The sequence below is a fragment of the Haliotis rubra genome, unplaced genomic scaffold (genome assembly GCF_003918875.1).
Source record: "Haliotis rubra isolate DU_JTF1 unplaced genomic scaffold, ASM391887v1 Scf54, whole genome shotgun sequence".
Classification (NCBI taxonomy): domain Eukaryota; kingdom Metazoa; phylum Mollusca; class Gastropoda; order Lepetellida; family Haliotidae; genus Haliotis; species Haliotis rubra.
The window spans coordinates 2,591,537-2,613,565 of NW_025767235.1; the positions used below are offsets into that span (position 1 = coordinate 2,591,537).

The following is a 22,029-nucleotide window of genomic DNA, read 5'->3' on the forward strand; positions in this document are numbered from 1 at the left end:
CTTGATTGTTTGTTCATGAGAAGCGATATGATGTCATTTTCTTACCCCCTGAAAAAAGGTTTGACGAAAATGTAGCCCATAGATAAGCCGACCCCCTTCTACAGACCGCTTTTTTTGGTCCTCAAAATTCGGCTTATCTACCACAATATACCGTAAATATAAAGTAAGGTAGCAATTGGTTAGGTGGTCCTTTATAATTCCCAAAAGAATTTCTTCTGTGTGCATACATGTAACTCCCAACATTGTGGGCAGGTCTAGGTCACATGATACTTCACATCTTCCTCCTTTGGGTAGTGCTTGATGACTTTCTCTATGTCATAACAGTATATGTGATTGCCATCCTGTAAATAATAGTGGAAGACAAACACCTTACAAACAAATTATGGTTTACTATTTTGACAATCCAACATGACAGAGACTTCAGACATAGAAACAAGGGTGATTAAGAGTTTCCATTTTCCCTCCGGGTCCAGTGGATTCATTACACCATTATACTGATCTAGTTTCATCCAGAAATATTTAATGACTTGGGAGTAACATACTGTCATGAAAACATAAATTAATATTTTTTAATCTGAAATCATCAAAAAGCACCAGCTCATAACAGACTGATCTGTATAACAAGTCTCATCAAGAGCTGTCTAACAGCGAAGGAGTTCTGCTCTGGGAAACACACCGGACAGACTGACTGATCGCTATATTACCAGTTTTTCAACTTAGGGGATAATAAGTGATATGGTTTCAGTCTTTTTGTATTGAGTTTGACAAGGTGACAGGGTTTAGTATGAAGGAAGAAATTTCACTTTCTAATGAGCTAATCTTCAACAGAAATGAACTTCATTGATGAATTCCTACAAATTATTTATGAAACAGTTCCCTAAACAGACATCCTGACGCCAAAATTGTAAAACATTTGAGCAGGTGTATTTAGTTTCAGTTCAAACTATTCAAAAATGCACTATTCAGCTAACTATGTCTCAATACAGTCTCAACATGATAGTACATCTCTCAACATATTAATAAACATCAGAATGAATGCCACACTCTAGCTAGTACTTGGACCCTATGTTACTGTAGTCTTCTGTAACTAATTAACAAAACAATAAGTCATAGTCAAAACATTTTCCAAAATACTTGCTTGTTTGCATGACTACACTATATGGTAGAAGATGACCTGTATCAACCAATCTGCGAACTTCATTACCAGGGGTGGAAATAACTTTAAAATTGCTAGTGTACTCCGGTACAGTGGCACATGTAAAATCACTTGCCCTGATAATTTTTCCACTATACAGGCCGTTTTCTTGTTGATTTTTTAAATAAACAACATAATTAACATTGGAATATCAACTGGACACCGGTACAGTGTGATATACATATTTGCTTGCCCGACAGAAAAAAACACTGGACTGGGCAATGGGTTATTTCAACCCCTGATTACCCAATCCAGTTAGCCACATCCAAGGAGTTGTATTACAACACTCTCTAATGCACCAAAATTGTGACAAAACAATTCCAAGACATTCACAGTTTCAGCTCCACAGACCCTTTAGTTTCATAGTTGACTAAAAGGCAGTAACATTAGAAAAACTCGAATACATGAAAGCCAAACAATGGTGCTGGTTCAAAAACAAACCTGGCGAAAAAAACCTATGATGTTATGATATGGTATATATGAACTTGATAGACATCTATAAATGTATTCATAGACATAAAACAGAATGAGCCATGACTGGAAGTCGTTTGACTTTCAGTCAGATAGTCTAAAACCTAGAAAACTCACATGTAAACTGTTCTAAGCTTACCATTTACAACCACCCCAGTCCTGTCCAAAACTGGCATTTTTTATGATCATACTCACCATAAGTACATATGGGCACACCTTGAAAACAGTACTTGAAGGTAAGTTCTTGTACATTACTTTAGGTTACATGTATATTTTAATGAAAACTCGAAAAGAGTTCTTCCTCCCAACACTTCCTGACATCAGCTAAAAGCACCACAATCTCTTGCTGTATAACATAACAACTGATAATTTTTTTTTTTTAAATATCAAATTCAAATGATAAATCTCAAAGAAGCAGTTGGAGTGTCAAGTTGTATCATTAGGTCAACCCCTGGTTGTTGTTTGAATTCTGTTTCTCAGCAGGTAAAAATAGCATTGTTCAGGCCTGTGCTACAACTGTTGCCTTTTTAGCAAGGCTCTCACAACATACTGTGGTAGTATGTACATCTAAAAGCTGCCTTTCAGAATGTTTCCCACTATTATACAATGCATTGCACATTTATGAAGTTGTCTCCCCTACATGAAGCCACGGGTTCGCCTGTCTGTAAATCAAGAGTTGTTTCCCCTTCAAGAAGTCACAGGTTTACTTGTTTGTAGACCGAGAGTTGTTCCCCCTTCAAGAAGCCTTGGGTTTACTTGTTTGTACAACGAGAGTTGTTCCCCCTTCAAGAAGTCACAGGTTTACTTGTTTGTACAACGAGAGTTGTTCCCCCTTCAAGAAGTCACAGGTTTACTTGTTTGTACAACGAGAGTTGTTCCCCCTTCAAGAAGCCTTGGGTTTACTTGTATGAAAACGAGAGTTGTTCCCCCTTCAAGAAGTCACAGGTTTACTTGTTTGTCAACCGAAGTTGTTCCCCCTTCAAGAAGTCACAGGTTTACTTGTTTGTACAACGAGAGTTGTTCCCCCTTCAAGAAGTCACAGGTTTACTTGTATGAAAACGAGTTGTCCTCAGGAGGTCACAGGTTCACTTGTGCATAAAACAAAGAACTGTTTTCCTTACATAAAGTGATGGGATGTTGTATGGCTCAAAGAGATCCTGTGACGAAGAATGAACATGTTAATGTGGTGTTCCTTGAAAGCTATCAACTCAGCACTGACGAAATTGTGTAGGCTTACACAGGAGACATATGTGTTGGCACAGCAGTGTATGACCTGGAACAGCAACTTCTACTTAATGGCTTCCACATCTACAGGTGGACTATTCATGGAAGTGTGAAGTATGGCGGTTATTTGTGGAGAGTTGGATGATAGTCTCTCCCTTACTACTGGAGATGTATTGATGTTCTTCTTGAGAAGAGGGGACTTCTCATCACAGTCGTCATCACAAACAGCAGGAAGGGATCCATTTTGAAAAAGTGGGTCCACTGTTAGCTCCACTGGAAAAAAAAGGGGAAGATATGTGTACACATTCAGATTCAATCAAATATGAAAAGATTCCTTCACATCTTTCATCAAACTTATGCTACATTTATACTAATAAAGAAGTTAAGGAGGTGAGGTGAGGTGAAATTGGGTTTAATGTCGTGCTTGAGAATATTTCGCTCATATGACGACGTGCATGCGTGTGTATGTGTATGTGCGGCTGCTTGTACTAGCCCAGACTTAAGCTGGTTTTATAGTGCTAGCTCACTGAGATACCATGCCACAGTGAAGCATGAATACCCCACTCAGACACAGTATACTGCATCCACCCTTCCTAATGTCGCACTGTTAAGGTTGAAGAAATTTACCGTAACCGTGATGAGCGAGGCTGATCATCGTTTTCACTATCACTAGCGTGTGGCTCGAAGAAAAAGGCCTAGCGACACCAAGCGATTTTGACAGAATCGTCTATGAAAACAAGTTGAACCTCGGAAACTAGGCAAAGCAGGAGACAAAATCAAATGACAGTAGATTGTGAGAACATATAGCTTTCATTTTTCACAACAGTTGTCACGATTTCAGGTTTATACAAACCTGTAAACAAGATAATTTACCCCCTGAAATGTAGATGAATTCTGCATCGGCCCTCATATCTATTCCTCATATGACATCACAGAGATGCGCCACTCTGATTGGTTGAAATTTCGTTCGCGGGTGAGAATTGTGCACTGTTGTCAAAAAGGTCGATTTAAGTTATTTAAAGATCGAAATGAGTAGTGTTAATGACAGTATAGAGTATATGTGATCTTTAAGCTGAGTCCCATCTGAAATTTGGACTCTCAGAGGCCTAATCACCAGCACACAAAGTCAATGATTTTTCTCATAATCTGTAATTTACTGCAAAAGTGCTGGCGATTAAGGTGCCTGGCATGTGGGTTAGATCATTGACTGTGTGCTGGCGATTAAGGTGCCTGGCAGTGTGAGGTGTGGGTTAGATCATTGACTGTGTGCTGGCGATTGAGGTGCCTGGCAGTGAGTGTGGGTTAGATCATTGACTGTGTGCTGGCGATTAAGGTGCCTGGCAGTGAGAGTGTGGGTTAGATCATTGACTGTGTGCTGGCGATTTAAGGTGCCTGGCAGTGAGAGTGTGGGTTGGATCATTGACTGTGTGCTGGCGATTAAGGTGCCTGGCAGTGCGAGTGTGGGTTGGATCATTGACTGTGTGCTGGTGATTGAGGTGCCTGGCAGTGAGAGTGTGGGTTAGATCATTGACTGTGTGCTGGCGATTGAGGTGCCTGGCAGTGAGAGTGTGGGTTAGATCATTGACTGTGTGCTGGCGATTGAGGTGCCTGGCAGTGAGAGTGTGGGTTAGATCATTGACTGTGTGCTGGCGATTAAGGTGCCTGGCAGTGCAGTGAGAGTGTGGGTTAGATCATTGACTGTGTGCTGGCGATTGAGGTGCCTGGCAGTGAGTGTGGGTTAGATCATTGACTGTGTGCTGGCGATTGAGGTGCCTGGCAGTGAGAGTGTGGGTTAGATCATTGACTGTGTGCTGGCGATTAAGGTGCCTGGCAGTGAGAGTGTGGGTTAGATCATTGACTGTGTGCTGGCGATTGAGGTGCCTGGCAGTGAGAGTGTGGGTTAGATCATTGACTGTGTGCTGGCGATTGAGGTGCCTGGCAGTGAGAGTGTGGGTTAGATCATTGACTGTGTGCTGGCGATTAAGGTGCCTGGCAGTGAGAGTGTGGGTTAGATCATTGACTGTGTGCTGGCGATTAAGGTGCCTGGCAGTGAGTGTGGGTTAGATCATTGACTGTGTGCTGGCGATTAAGGTGCCTGGCAGTGAGAGTGTGGGTTAGATCATTGACTGTGTGCTGGCGATTAAGGTGCCTGGCAGTGAGAGTGTGGGTTAGATCATTGACTGTGTGCTGGCGATTAAGGTGCCTGGCAGTGAGAGTGTGGGTTAGATCATTGACTGTGTGCTGGCGATTGAGGTGCCTGGCAGTGCGAGTGTGGGTTCAAATATAACATGTTACATTTGACAACTTTTTAACACGTTGACTGCCTATCACGAGTATACTTGTAGTATCAATTCTGGCCGAATGTGCCACTACGAGTTATCTCGTAGTGGCAAAATGGTATTTTGAAACAAGTTTCACATGTTGGCAAAATAGGCACAAGAAACAAACGTCTCCTGGCGTTCTTTGTTACCGCCAGGAGACGATTTCTTCTTCTGCCTGTTTTGCCAACATGTGAAACTTGTTTCAAAACACCATTGATGTAGTTACGAGATAACTCATAGTGGCAAATACAGTATACATGTGGTGGCAGTCAACATGTTAAATGGCATTGTGTATTCATATGGAATCAGTGCAAGAATATTACAACACAGAAACCTTTCATGTAAACATGTCAGGTGAGCTCTATGCCTGATATCAGACTGAAACTAACGAGAGACACACAGATCTCACAAATTTCTGTAACTGATATACAAGACTCCCAGATCTCACCAGCCAGCCAATAAGACACAGATCTCACCAGCACCTGTAACTGATATACAAGACTCCCAGATCTCACCAGCCAGCCAATAAGACACAGATCTCACCAGCCAGCCAATAAGACACTGATCTCACCAGCCAGCCAATAAGACACAGATCTCACCTCACCAGCCAGCCAATACAAGACACAGATCTCACCAGCCAGCCAATAAGACACAGATCTCACCAGCCAGCCAATAAGACACTGATCTCACCAGCCAGCCAATAAGACACAGATCTCACCAGCCAGCCAATAAGACACAGATCTCACCAGCCAGCCAATAAGACACAGATCTCACCAGCAGCCAATAAGACACAGATCTCACCAGCAGCCAATAAGACACAGATCTCACCAGCACCTGTAACTGATATACAAGACTCCCAGATCTCACCAGCCAGCCAATAAGACACAGATCTCACCAGCCAGCCAATAAGACACAGATCTCACCAGCCAGCCAATAAGACACAGATCTCACCAGCCAGCCAATAAGACACAGATCTCACCAGCAGCCAATAAGACACTGATCTCACCAGCACCTGTAACTGACTAGTGTTATAGTGGCAGGGTATACACTGGGCTCCTGCAATGGCTACAATTGATAGAATGCCTGGTACCTTTATCTCTCCACCTGGCGCCAAGTTTCTGGGGTAGAAGAGTCAGCAACACCACAAATCCTAGAATGGCACAGGATCCTGGCACCACAGACTGGACCAAGCGGTAGAAGGGTAGACAGAGTGGACAGCAGTCCCTGCCAGGGAGGAACAAGTCTTGTGCAATCACACGTTCTATAAATCTTAACACATCTTGCAAATTTGGTGCTCTTTGACAGAAGGAAAGTCAGTGATTTGTTTGCCAATGTCCCAGGATTCCATGAGAGAAGACGGACGGGACACTCAGCTGGTGTTGCCATATATTGTTATTAAAGCAGCAGCACATTAGTGTGACCTATACATTCTGTATAACCTATAAGCAGGGTTTTACACAGACATTTAAAAATGGGAGTCGTGCTGACTCACAATATTTTTTGGGGGGGAGTCATTTTCAATATTTGGGAGTCATGAAAATTGTGAGAGCCACCTATAAATCTTGCATCAAGCTTGACTCGTATGATAGTATTTTGAGAGTCATTAACAAAATTGTTGCATCAAATACGCAGGAAGCACGCGTCATGTAAAACCCTGTATAAGGAGAGTGTCTACTGAGGGCCTTGATGAACTGTTCTATATGTCAACATTTTTTAAAGTTTCTGATTCTCTCTGTCATTAGCACATTTAGTAATATTTGTGAAGTATCCTGTATGCCCACCAAATCTCACACTGTCAAACAAATTGTTACACAGGTTGACAGTCAAATGTTTGGAGCAAAGAAAACATTTTTAACATATTTGACATATTTTAACATTCCCTTGCATTTTACATCAGATCAGAGTAGTGAGTCAGTGAGTTGAGTTTTACGCCGCACTCAGCAATTTTCCAGCTATATGGCGTTCGTTTGTAAATAATTGAGTCTGGACTAGACAATCCAGTAATCAACAGCACGAGCATCGATCTGCACAATTGGGAACCGATGACATGTGTCAACCAAGTCAGCGAGCCTGAACACCCGATCCCGTTAGTCGCCTCTTTCGACAAGCATAGGTTACTGAAGGCCAATATTCTAACCCGGGTCAGATCAGAGTAAATCTTCAGCCTAATATCAAGTCCAGCTTTATTGATTGTAGGCTGTATGTTACATATAACATCTAGGTTTTTTAACTGAAAACAGTGAATTTGTGTTTATTGCAGGAAACTACATTGATGTTTAGTACAAAGTTTTCATGAATTCCTTGCTGACATGTCTATTGACCCAATAGCTAATGGCACTGTATACTGTATATCATTCCTGTTTCATTGACAAACTGGTTTAGTATGTGACCCAGGCAGATTTAGATGAGTTTATGTGTTGTCTAACACGGCACATTAGACAAAAAAATGATGCCTTTTCTTTGAAAATCTGTGAACTGGGGTATATCTATATCCCCCATTTTGACATTGCTGGCATATGTTTAAACACATTGTAAAACCATACTGAACTGCTGCAATACTAATACATGTACAAACTAACCCAATACTGTGAGGTACTATGAGCACACCCTTTCATCCTGTCCATGCAGTGAAGTCACCTGTCATCATCCTCACCAGTAGGGCTCCAAACCAAGTTGGTTGAAGCCTGATTATGTTATTTGGATAGATTATTATTACTCAGGGAGTAAAGGCAGACAAATCTTAATTTAATCTTATAGCAGCAATTGTCTCCGAACTCTGTAGTCAGAGGGCCTGACAAGTGGGTATACAAAACCAGTATTACCGGTAGATCAGTGTCATCTAAGGTTCCATGTTGCTAAGAAAAGTTTGGCAGCAATATTGTTGTACTAGTACTTGCCTGCCCAAATCATCTCTCCAGTTATATGAGCAAAGACTATGTTAGCCATGCCACCATCATGAATCCTTATTAGGTGCCAAATGTTTCAAAAGTGTTCATAACTTTCTTGCATTGGTATCTTTGAGATTTGCTTGCATGGAAAGTTATATTAAGTAGTGCCAGACTTTGCTTCATATATTGTCAGAGTTTACTTTCCGTTATTGATCACGTGTCAAAAGTAACATGATGTGGCAGCCATTTAGGATTCAACATGTTCAGAATTCACTTGTCATCTTTCTAGGTTATACATTTTCTGCAATCATTTTCTCTGAATCTATCAGCTGTAGTACTTTCCACATTTGGAAATTAACTTATTTGCTGTAACCATTTTGGGTGTGGTCATATTGGAGTTTTTTTCATAGATCCTTGAATTTGCTGCAGCAGGCATATTGGATTCTGCCAGATTCTAATTATACTACTTTGAAAACATGCATCTGCTACAGTTTTTCATAGAAAACAAAATTGACATGAACCATCAACCTTAGCTCACATTATATTTCTTAGTTGATGATAAATAATTGTTTCGTTTGATGTTCACATTTTATTCAAGACTGTCCGAAGTAATTAATTTGAAAAAAAGAAAACAGGCAAAAAATGTTCGTGGTAGGTCTCTGACACAATTGGCATAAGTTTCTTTGTATAGAATATTGAAAGTTTGAATGAATTTGCTTTGCGTGATATCCAAGACAGTGCATGTATTTGTGTGTATGTGTGTATGTGTTTGTGTCTGTATTTCAGCAAGCATATCTTTGTACGTGCGTTTGTGTGTGCATGCATGCAGTGTGGATGCGTGCATTTGTGAGTGCGTGAATTCGTACATTTGTGCATTTGATAATTTGAATATTTGATCAGAGCTAGAGGAGATGAAGCCATGAATAATGTCTTTCCTGTATAGTCAAATGTTACACTGGATAATCAAACATGTGCAAGCATTGCCTGGAACCCTCCAATGCTGCAGTAGTTTGTTTATTTGTTGCCTAATGCCGTACTCTGTAATTTTACAGCCATAACCTGTTAGTCACCTCCTATGACTTGGGTTGCTGAAGACCAATTCTAACCCACATCTCCAAGGGTATGCAGTAGTAGTAGTAGTAGTAGTAGTAGCAGCAGCAGCAGCAGCAGCAGTAGTAGTAGTAGTAGTAGTAGTAGTAGTAGTAGTAGTAGTTAGAATAGACTGTAGTAGTAGTAGTAGTAGTAGTAGTAGTAGTAGTAGTAGTAGTAGTTAGAATAGAGACTGACTGACTGACTGACTGACTGACTGACTGACTGCTGAGTTTGGTTTTCCAGCTTTTATCAAGGCGGGGGACAGCAGACATCAAGGCGGGGGATGTACCCATGTGGGGATTCGACCGGGTCAAGGATGGACGAGCCAACGCTTTAACCATTAGGCTACCCCACCGCCCCAGAGTAGAGACAGTAGTAGTCGTAGAGTTGTAGTAGCAGTGGTAGCAGTAGTAGTAGTAGTAGTAGTAGTAGTAGTAGTAGTAGTAGTAGTAGTAGTAGTAGTAGTAGTAGTAGTAGTAGTAGTAGTAGTAGTAGTATCATCTCCACATTTATAACTTGTAATGTGTTTATGCATAAAATAATATCCAACAACAAACTTGATTTCAGAGGGCATCTTCACGACAGATCCACAGGTGTAATCTAATTCAAATCATTACAGCTTTAGTGTCAGACAGATCATGGAAAATACATGTAACAACACACAACATGCATGTTGACCTGGCGCTGAGTGACCTGAATCTGTGACCTTAGACAGATAATACTTCGAGCAGTCCAGTAAATACACTTTATCATGCATGAGATATGACAATCATCTTTATCTTGTATTCTGGCTGCATGCCCAGTGTTTCCAATCAAGACATTATCAATAGACAATAAAAATGTCCAAACACATCACGTTACCACTGCACAGCGATATCTCACATAAACACAGATAACCCACTTAAATGCTCTTGTTACATTTGTGCATACATACTTGACTGATCACAGAGGAGCTGGAGCTGGGAATTCCCAAACACATGACTCTACTTAAAATACTATTGCTGTTGCCCTTCTTAAAGGATTCTTTTTTCTACTCCCTCCTCGTGTTGAAAAATCGCCATTTATAATTTATTCTTTTCATCATATTAGATAACAGCAGAGAAAATTACAAAAGTGATATTATCATACTTTCCAAAGTGAAAGGCCAAATCAAAGTTTGCTGCGTTCTTTTTGTTGAACATATTGTGTTCCAATATCTTAACAGTAACCAATCCCATTCCAGTCAAATATATCACAACTGACCTTTGATTACAAAGTTCTTGTGTAACCTCACCTCACTCAAGTCAATATCCCACCTCACCCCAGTCACTACTCCACCTCACCCCAGTCACTACCCCACCTCAACCCAGTCACTACCCCACCTCAACCCTGACTCTACCCCACCTCAACCCTGTCACTACCCCACCTCACCCCAGTCACTATGCCACCTCACCCCAGTAACTACCCCACCTCAGCCCTGACTCTACCCCCACCTCAACCCTGTCACTACCCCACCTCAACCCTGTCACTACCCCACCTCAACCCCAGTCACCCAGTCACTACCCCACCTCACCCCAGTCACTGCCACCTCAGCCCAGTCACTATGCCACCTCACCCCAGTCACTACCCCACCTCACCCCAGACTCTGCCCCACCACCCTGTCACTACCCCACCTCACCCCAGTCACTACCCCACCTCACCAGTCACTACCCCACCTCCCCCAGTCACTGCTGCCACCTCAGCCCAGTCACTACTCCACCTCAACCCAGTCACTGCCCCACCTCACCCAGTCACTCACCCTCATGTCACCTCACCCCAGTACCCCACCTCAGCCCAGTCACCCGCACCTCACCCCAGTCACTATGCCACCTCACCCCTCACTACCCCACCTCAACCCAGTCACTATGCCACCTCACCCAAGTCATTACCCCACCTCACCCAAGTCATTACCCTACCTCGCCCAAGTCATTACCCTACCTCAAGCCAGTCACTACCCTACCTCACCCCAGTGACTACCCTACCTCACCCAAGTCACAACCTCACCTCAACCCAGTCCCTACCCCAACTCACCCCAGTCACCACCTCACCTCAATCCAGTCTTTACCCTACTTTCACACAACCACTACCCTACCATAACCCAATCACTCCCCATTCAACAGCAATGTACCCTATCCATTGTATTTGAATTGTTGCCCTTTGATTTGAATCCAACACCTGACTTATATTAAGTAGAAAGCAGGAGAGAGGATAAAGCAGAACCAATGCGGAAGACAGATATTCATATTCAAAGATACAAGATGAGATGGAAGACTAAGAGTCTCATGAACATGAAGGCAGGGATGATACTACATATTTAGCAAGGCGCTTGTATACAGCAGGCAGTCCCATGATAAAGAGAATTGTTCCATATGTTATGTACAGTCAGAGACATACTTACACGGTTAGCATACATGGTGCATGGAAACTATGGAAGGCAAAGGAAACTTCATCATTATGTTTGTTTGTTGTTTGCACAGTATTCCAGCTACATGACGACAGTTTTTAAATAACTGAGTTTGGACCAGACACTCCAGTGATGGCATTTTATGACTGACTGACTGACTGACTGACTGAGTTAGGTTTTACGCCGCTTTTAGCAATATTCCAGCAACATCACGGCGGGGGACATCAGAAATGGGCTTCACACATTGTATCCATGTGGGGATTCAAACCCGGGCCCTTGGCGTGACGAGCCAACGCTTTAACCACTAGTCTGGCTACCCCACCGCCCCGGCTATTCATGAACAATGATCCACACCATTAAAGTTAACTGATGCCCATTCAACAAAGTCATTGAGTCTGTCAATCCCATCCAATTCCACCCCCATTGAAGATTTATCAATGAATTTGAATGGCATGTTTTTTGTTGCCAAAAGGTTGGAACCACAAAAATCCAAAATTGATGAACAAAAATACATTGCATACATCTTCTTATAATCTATGACCACCCTTGTTGTTTCCATAAGAGTATAAAAGTTTAAAAATTATTTTGGACTTTGCTGCTGTGCTAAGCCATTTTGATCACCAGTGACATGTAGAGCAATAGTGCGAATAGTATATTACCGCAGAAAGAATTGTGAAGATAAGTGTTAAAAGACCCACTGGTAGACAGACAGAAGCTCACATGAACATTTTCCTGGTGAGCTGACGTCTGTAGGGATTACATTACAATGTGTCAATGCAGCGATCTTAAAAGAATAGTAAACCCAAACAGGGTTATAACTATCTACACACACTGTATAAATGTGTATATGACATAGTCATATGTATAATACTTACACACAAGGATGCAACAGCTGTATAATCTCTATGGCGATCCCATTGGACAGCTTGTCAGTAAAACTCATAGCACCATACACAAATGCTCCACTCTCCTGCAAACATGTCAGCATCACAGTCATTGTAACTTTACAAAACTCATTCTTCAGTCTGTCTGATACAAGGACCATAATAAGAATTTCAAAGTATATTTGGCTAACATTACACAGTGTTTGGGTGCAAAACTGTTTCCATATTTAAATCAATGTTGAAATCTCCACTAAGAGTGTCAGGAAATCTTACAGTGTTGTTACCAATGAGGTCAGCGGTCATTGCAAGGGAGGTAATCAGCATGGTGGTTCCTCCAACTCCCATGAGTACAGCGACCCCAAACACCTGCATGGCACTGGCGCTGGTTATAAAGTGGATCCACACACACGACCCCACAGCAAACACAATCCCAATGATGTAGGTAACCTGCACAGAAGGGAACCGTAGTCACTACATGACATTACCAAAGTCTCTACCATGACATTATTAATGAACTACAACTATTTTTCAGTGAATGCATTTCCTTTAGGTCAAATAGAAAACTTGGCATTTTTAAAATTTATTTACACTTCATATTGTCGTTTGGTAAACCAATCAAAGCTGAAGTTTTAATCATGTTTTAGTATCAAAACTCACCTTCCTCCCAACTAGATGGTTGACTGGCTTCATAACAAGCGAAGTGAAAAACCCAGTCACATACACAACCAAAGGTACGATGGCAATATTGGTCTGAAAAATGGTACAATTATCACAATCATTTCCATCCTTGTGTCAACATACCAGAATGATTTGTACATAAAGCAAAATCTACTGTAAATGTTTTTTTAAGCATTCCTCTATCACTGTATCATAGTTTTCAGAAGAACAAAATGTCTTCAGCCCTGAATACATAATGGTTTGTTAGATACACCTGTGACAGGTTCACATACTACTAGTATCTGGTACCCATGTATACAACTAACATCCCTTATCTAGAGACAGTGTCTCCACCTTATACATAGTTAGATACACCTGTGACAACTTCACTTACTACCTGGTACCATGATGTATACAACTAACATACCTTATCTAGAGACAGTGTCTCCACCTTATACATAGTTAGATACACCTGTGACAACTTCATCTACTACCTGGTACCATGATGTATACAACTAACATCCCTTATCTAGAGACAGTGTCTCTACCTTATACATAGTTAGATACACCTGTGACAACTTCACTTACTACCTGGTACCATGACGTATACAACTAACATCCCTTATCTAGAGATAGTGTCTCTACCTTATACATAGTTAGATACACCTGTGACAACTTCACTTACTACCTGGTACCATGATGTATACAACTAACATACCTTATCTAGAGACAGTGTCTCTACCTTATACATAGTTAGATACACCTGTGACAACTTCACTTACTACCTGGTACCATGATGTATACAACTAACATACCTTATCTAGAGACAGTGTCTCCACCTTATACATAGTTAGATACACCTGTGACAACTTCACTTACTACCTGGTACCATGATGTATACAACTAACATACCTTATCTAGAGATAGTGTCTCCACCTTATACATAGTTAGATACACCTGTGACAACTTCACTTACTACCTGGTACCATGATGTATACAACTAACATACCTTATCTAGAGATAGTGTCTCCACCTTATACATAGTTAGATACACCTGTGACAACTTCATCTACTACCTGGTACCATGATGTATACAACTAACATACCTTATCTAGAGACAGTGTCTCCACCTGATACATAGTTAGATACACCTGTGACAACTTCACTTACTACCTGGTACCATGATGTATACAACTAACATACCTTATCTAGAGACAGTGTCTCCACCAGAAACATAGTTAGATACACCTGTGACAACTTCACTTACTACCTGGTACCATGATGTATACAACTAACATACCTTATCTAGAGATAGTGTCTCCACCTTATACATAGTTAGATACACCTGTGACAACTTCACTTACTACCTGGTACCATGACGTATACAACTAACATACCTTATCTAGAGACAGTGTCTCTACCAGAAACATAGTTAGATACACCTGTGACAACTTCACTTACTACCTGGTACCATGACGTATACAACTAACATACCTTATCTAGAGATAGTGTCTCCACCAGAAACATAGTTAGATACACCTGTGACAACTTCATCTACTACCTGGTACCATGATGTATACAACTAACATACCTTATCTAGAGATAGTGTCTCCACCTTATACATAGTTAGATACACCTGTGACAACTTCACTTACTACCTGGTACCATGATGTATACAACTAACATACCTTATCTAGAGACAGTGTCTCCACCTTATACATAGTTAGATACACCTGTGACAACTTCACTTACTACCTGGTACCATGACGTATACAACTAACATACCTTATCTAGAGATAGTGTCTCCACCTTATACATAGTTAGATACACCTGTGACAACTTCACTTACTACCTGGTACCATGACGTATACAACTAACATACCTTATCTAGAGATAGTGTCTCTACCAGAAACATAGTTAGATACACCTGTGACAACTTCATCTACTACCTGGTACCATGATGTATACAACTAACATACCTTATCTAGAGATAGTGTCCACCTTATACATAGTTAGATACACCTGTGACAACTTCACTTACTACCTGGTACCATGACATATACAACTAACATACCTTATCTAGAGATAGTGTCTCCACCTTATACATAGTTAGATACACCTGTGACAACTTCACTTACTACCTGGTACCATGACATATACAACTAACATACCTTATCTAGAGACAGTGTCTCTACCAGAAACATAGTTAGATACACCTGTGACAACTTCACTTACTACCTGGTACCATGATGTATACAACTAACATACCTTATCTAGAGATAGTGTCTCCACCTTATACATAGTTAGATACACCTGTGACAACTTCACTTACTACCTGGTACCATGATGTATACAACTAACATACCTTATCTAGAGATAGTGTCTCCACCTTATACATAGTTAGATACACCTGTGACAACTTCACTTACTACCTGGTACCATGACGTATACAACTAACATCCCTTATCTAGAGATAGTGTCTCTACCAGAAACATAGTTAGATACACCTGTGACAACTTCACTTACTACCTGGTACCATGATGTATACAACTAACATCCCTTATCTAGAGATAGTGTCTCTACCAGAAACATAGTTAGATACACCTGTGACAACTTCATCTACTACCTGGTACCATGATGTATACAACTAACATCCCTTATCTAGAGATAGTGTTTCTACCTTATACATAGTTAGATACACCTGTGACAACTTCACTTACTACCTGGTACCATGACGTATACAACTAACATACCTTATCTAGAGACAGTGTCTCCACCTTATACATAGTTAGATACACCTGTGACAACTTCACTTACTACCTGGTACCATGACGTATACAACTAACATACCTTATCTAGAGACAGTGTCTCCACCTTATACATAGTTAGATACACCTGTGACAACTTCACTTACTACCTGGTACCATGACGTATACAACTAACATCCCTTATCTAGAGATAGTGTTTCTACCTTATACATAGTTAGATACACCTGTGACAACTTCACTTACTACCTGGTACCATGACGTATACAACTAACATACCTTATCTAGAGATAGTGTCTCCACCTTATACATAGTTAGATACACCTGTGACAACTTCACTTACTACCTGGTACCATGATGTATACAACTAACATACCTTATCTAGAGACAGTGTCTCCACCTTATACATAGTTAGATACACCTGTGACAACTTCACTTACTACCTGGTACCATGATGTATACAACTAACATACCTTATCTAGAGATAGTGTCTCCACCTTATACATAGTTAGATACACCTGTGACAACTTCACTTACTACCTGGTACCATGATGTATACAACTAACATACCTTATCTAGAGATAGTGTCTCCACCTTATACATAGTTAGATACACCTGTGACAACTTCACTTACTACCTGGTACCATGACGTATACAACTAACATACCTTATCTAGAGATAGTGTCTCCACCTTATACATAGTTAGATACACCTGTGACAACTTCACTTACTACCTGGTACCATGACGTATACAACTAACATACCTTATCTAGAGACAGTGTCTCCACCAGAATACATAGTTAGATACACCTGTGACAACTTCACTTACTACCTGGTACCATGATGTATACAACTAACATACCTTATCTAGAGATAGTGTCTCTACCAGAAACATAGTTAGATACACCTGTGACAACTTCACTTACTACCTGGTACCATGATGTATACAACTAACATACCTTATCTAGAGATAGTGTCTCCACCTTATACATAGTTAGATACACCTGTGACAACTTCACTTACTACCTGGTACCATGATGTATACAACTAACATACCTTATCTAGAGATAGTGTCTCCACCTTATACATAGTTAGATACACCTGTGACAACTTCACTTACTACCTGGTACCATGACGTATACAACTAACATACCTTATCTAGAGATAGTGTCTCCACCTTATACATAGTTAGATACACCTGTGACAACTTCACTTACTACCTGGTACCATGACGTATACAACTAACATACCTTATCTAGAGATAGTGTCTCCACCTTATACATAGTTAGATACACCTGTGACAACTTCACTTACTACCTGGTACCATGACTTGTATACAACTAACATCCCTTATCTAGAGATAGTGTCTCTACCTTATACATAGTTAGATACACCTGTGACAACTTCACTTACTACCTGGTACCATGACGTATACAACTAACATACCTTATCTAGAGATAGTGTCTCTACCTTATACATAGTTAGATACACCTGTGACAACTTCACTTACTACCTGGTACCATGATGTATACAACTAACATCCCTTATCTAGAGATAGTGTCTCCACCTTATACATAGTTAGATACACCTGTGACAACTTCACTTACTACCTGGTACCATGACGTATACAACTAACATACCTTATCTAGAGACAGTGTCTCCACCTTATACATAGTTAGATACACCTGTGACAACTTCACTTACTACCTGGTACCATGACGTATACAACTAACATACCTTATCTAGAGACAGTGTCTCCACCTTATACATAGTTAGATACACCTGTGACAACTTCACTTACTACCTGGTACCATGACGTATACAACTAACATCCCTTATCTAGAGATAGTGTTTCTACCTTATACATAGTTAGATACACCTGTGACAACTTCACTTACTACCTGGTACCATGACGTATACAACTAACATACCTTATCTAGAGACAGTGTCTCCACCTTATACATAGTTAGATACACCTGTGACAACTTCACTTACTACCTGGTACCATGATGTATACAACTAACATACCTTATCTAGAGACAGTGTCTCCACCTTATACATAGTTAGATACACCTGTGACAACTTCACTTACTACCTGGTACCATGACGTCTACAACTAACATACCTTATCTAGAGATAGTGTCTCCACCTGATACATAGTTAGATACACCTGTGACAACTTCATCTACTACCAGGTACCATGATGTATACAACTAACATACCTTATCTAGAGATAGTGTCTCTACCTTATACATAGTTAGATACACCTGTGACAACTTCACTTACTACCTGGTACCATGACGTATACAACTAACATCCCTTATCTAGAGATAGTGTCTCTACCTTATACATAGTTAGATACACCTGTGACAACTTCATCTACTACCAGGTACCATGATGTATACAACTAACATACCTTATCTAGAGACAGTGTCTCCACCTGATACATAGTTAGATACACCTGCAGTGTTCACGAATGGTGTTTCAGAGTAACAGGACATTTGGTCCTGTAAGTTTAAGATGTCTGTGTGACCCATTGGAAATTGACAGGACCCATAGATTAAAATTAAACACACATTTCAGATTTATTATTTCTTATAATTGGCATTGAAATTATTAACAAACATAAGATTTATAAACAGCAAACAAGTGTCACATGTCACATATAACAACTTCAGTCGAAGTCATTGTGAGATATACAGTCAGACACTGGGGCCGGCTGGTTGTAGACTTCTATGGGACCGTTGGCAAATCTGCCAGATTTGTCAGAGGGTCAGACGCAATTTGTAAACACTGCACCTGTGACAAGATCACACACTATTTGGTACCCATGTATACAACTACCATACCTTATCTAGGGCAAGTGTCTCCACCAGGTACATAGGTAGATACACCTGTTACAGGTTCACACACTATCTGGTACCCATGTATACAACTAACATACCTTATCTAGGGACAGTGTCTCCACCAGGTACATAGGTAGATACACCTGTGACAGGTTCACATATAATCTTGTACACATGTATAATACTCCAACCTGAAAAAAGAAATACATCAGTTCATGAGTGTAAATATGCTCAAAATAAATCATTTCTGACAGGTAATCCAGAAATCTTGCTGGGGTACTAATGACTCAGTTGCAGAAATGTGTTTTAGAAGATGCATCCCTTGGGCATGACATAAACCTACCATGATGGGCTGACATGACAATTCACCAGTTATGCTTATAGGTTTGTCGGTACCGTATCCTTGACTGAGGGTTAAACCAAGGTGGTCCAAAACCTGCATCTGTTTGGGTTTGCTCTCACATTATGCTTACACCTAGTGATATGACGGGAACACTGTTCAAAGCAAAGTTAAACCAAATGCACTCACTTTGGTTGCAGACAGTAAGTGCTATATGTAAACTACAATAGTACATGAATGTATCCACTATAATGAAGGTTAGGGTTGGGTATTGATAAAATGTTCGTATTGCGATATATCGTGATATGTGTTGGCGTCTTGCAATATGTATTGCAATATATTTTGAAAGTGGAACACATGGTTTAAGGCAATGGATCGGAACTACTGTTTCCTTTCTTTTCAAACAATGCCTCTGGCCACTGTCGGAATGTGATTGTACAAGAGATCAATTGAAAATGTTTCCCTACAACAAGTGCTGGCACCAGTCATTTTATTTTCATCTATATGGTTTAAAAGTCACGCAAATACAATTATGTGACCAATAAACTATTCTCAAATTCTCAAAACTATTAACGTATAACAATATAAAGGATATACAAACGTTAATCGTATTTTTGACTACACCACGAAAATTACCGATCATTGTCACGGAAATTGCCGATCATATCGGGTGAACCGGTTTGCGAAAAGTGTACCGCAATATATCGTATTGTGAAGTTCGAATTGCAATATTCCGGTAAACCGGTATTATTGCCAAACCCTAATGAAGGTACTACACTTCTAGCTCATCCTAATATCGTGCATTTACAGTCACCTCATTGTCCTTCGACACCTATGCCTGTCAAAAGACACAACCTCATGGATCAGGTGATCAGGCCCAAAGGTTTGAGTGATTGGGTGGTATCGTACCTCCACAACATGTTATTCATAATATCAGACTAGTACACTTTACACCAACCTGAAAAAACTGGGGTTCTTTCAACCAGTCTGTGGTGCTCATTCTGTTACATTTTGATGACCTCTGTAAGGATCCAGAGGTGGTGGTGTCGAGGGCATCTCGACCATGGGAGAACTCCGGGTCCAAGTTCTCTGTACGTTTCTCTTTGGTTCCAATGTGGAAAAGAAAGCTGAACACCAGTCCAGTACCAATCACAATAAATGCTAGATCCTGAAAACAGGCATAAACTTTACAAGCTCCATTTGTCAACCATTAGGCCAGACCAATGTTATTTCTTGTTTTATGGATCCGCCAGTCGTGTTTTTTCAAGAATAAGAAAAAAACTATAAATTAATTGTCCCCGCTCAAAAAATAAAATCCTAATGTTTTATTGGCTAAAAATGTAAACTTACAAGAATTTTTTTTATTGATTGTTTTTGCCCCATATACACTCCATAAACTGCCCAAAGTAAAATAGTTTTAGCATTTAAAAGGATTATTACTTTTTTAATTTTTAATTTTTTCCCTCTTGCCTTTAGGTTTTCTAAGGACAAAAATCCGTAAAACAATAAATAAAATTGGTCTGGCCTTATAATTCTTCTTTTAAGTGTGCTATGCCTAAGGTATGCAAGAGCAGAGGTTCGAATCACAGAATCACACAATGCTGTACCCTGATTTGTCAGCACGGTACAACAGTATCTGTTTTAAAGGGCAGATACCATAGTGACTGTTGCATATACCTGATACCATGTGGCTGTTTCATATACCTGATACCATAATGACTGTTTCATAGAGCAGATACCATAGTGACTGTTTCATATACCTGATACCATAGTGACTGTTTCATAGAGCAGATACCATAGTGACTGTTTCATAGAGCAGATACCATAGTGACTGTTTCATATACCTGATACCATAGTGACTGTTTCATATACTCGATACCATAATGACTGTTTCATACAGCAGATACCATAGTGACTGTTTCATATACCTGATACCATAGTGACTGTTTCATAGAGCAGATACCATAGTGACTGTTTCATATACCTGATACCATAGTGACTGTTTCATATACCTGATACCATAGTGACTGTTTCATATGCTCGATACCATAGTGACTGTTTCACACAGCAGATACCACAATGACTGTTTCATACAGCAGATACCAAAGTGACTGTTTCATATACTCGATACCATAATGACTGTTTCATAGAGCAGATACCATAGTGACTGTTTCATACAGCAGATACCATAGTGACTGTTTCATACAGCAGATACCATAGTTACTGTTTCATATACTCGATACCATAATGACTGTTTCATATACTCGATACCATAATGACTGTTTCATACAGCAGATACCATAGTGACTGTTTCATACAGCAGATACCATAGTGACTGTTTCATACAGCAGATACCATAGTGACTGTTTCATACCAGATACCATGACTGTTTCATATAGCAGATACCATAATGACTGTTTCATACAGCAGATACCATAGTGACTGTTTCATAGAGCAGATACCATAGTGACTGTTTCATATAGCAGATACCATAATGACTGTTTCATACAGCAGATACCATAGTGACTGTTTCATACAGCAATTACCATTGTGACTGTTTCATACAGCAGATACCATAGTGACTGTTTCATACAGCAGATACCATAGTGACTGTTTCAAATAGCAAATCAACAGAGAAATATATAAAAACATTGAGAGAGTTCTTTTTAAGTTTTATTAACATGAAATAGCTGTATCAGTGCAAATACAATAGCCAAGGTACTACTTGAAATAACTCGATTTTTGTTCAACATCCAACAGCTGGGTACAAGTATTAATGTTTTTGAATCCATTTCAAACTGAAATCTTTCATTGAATGGCCTGTCACTAATGGTTTACACAGTGTTTGGATGGGAGCCAATGTGATGAGATTGGTCTTAGAACTGTATCATATTTTGCTGTCCCAACCACATTTTTTGTAAAAT

At 40.1% G+C, this 22,029-nt stretch overlaps 1 protein-coding gene across 4 annotated transcripts in view; it reads right to left on the reverse strand.

Moving 5' to 3' along the window:
• Positions 1–374: 374 nt before the first annotated feature.
• The window catches only part of LOC124253401 (major facilitator superfamily domain-containing protein 12-like), a 43,421-nt gene continuing 21,766 nt past the window's right edge, over positions 375–22,029 (reverse strand). For 3 of the 4 annotated variants that reach the window (XM_046687161.1, XM_046687160.1, XM_046687159.1), the window contains exons 5-12: positions 20,064–20,273; positions 18,864–18,956; positions 13,155–13,247; positions 12,771–12,944; positions 12,489–12,583; positions 11,608–11,634; positions 6,302–6,435; positions 375–3,163 (exon numbers count right to left, since the gene is read on the reverse strand). In XM_046687161.1, the coding sequence (XP_046543117.1) occupies positions 2,955–3,163; positions 6,302–6,435; positions 11,608–11,634; positions 12,489–12,583; positions 12,771–12,944; positions 13,155–13,247; positions 18,864–18,956; positions 20,064–20,273 (1,035 nt within the window). In that variant the 3' untranslated portion in view covers positions 375–2,954. The remainder of the gene's footprint in view (positions 3,164–6,301; positions 6,436–11,607; positions 11,635–12,488; positions 12,584–12,770; positions 12,945–13,154; positions 13,248–18,863; positions 18,957–20,063; positions 20,274–22,029) is intronic. The other variant, XM_046687162.1, reaches the window with a different exon arrangement.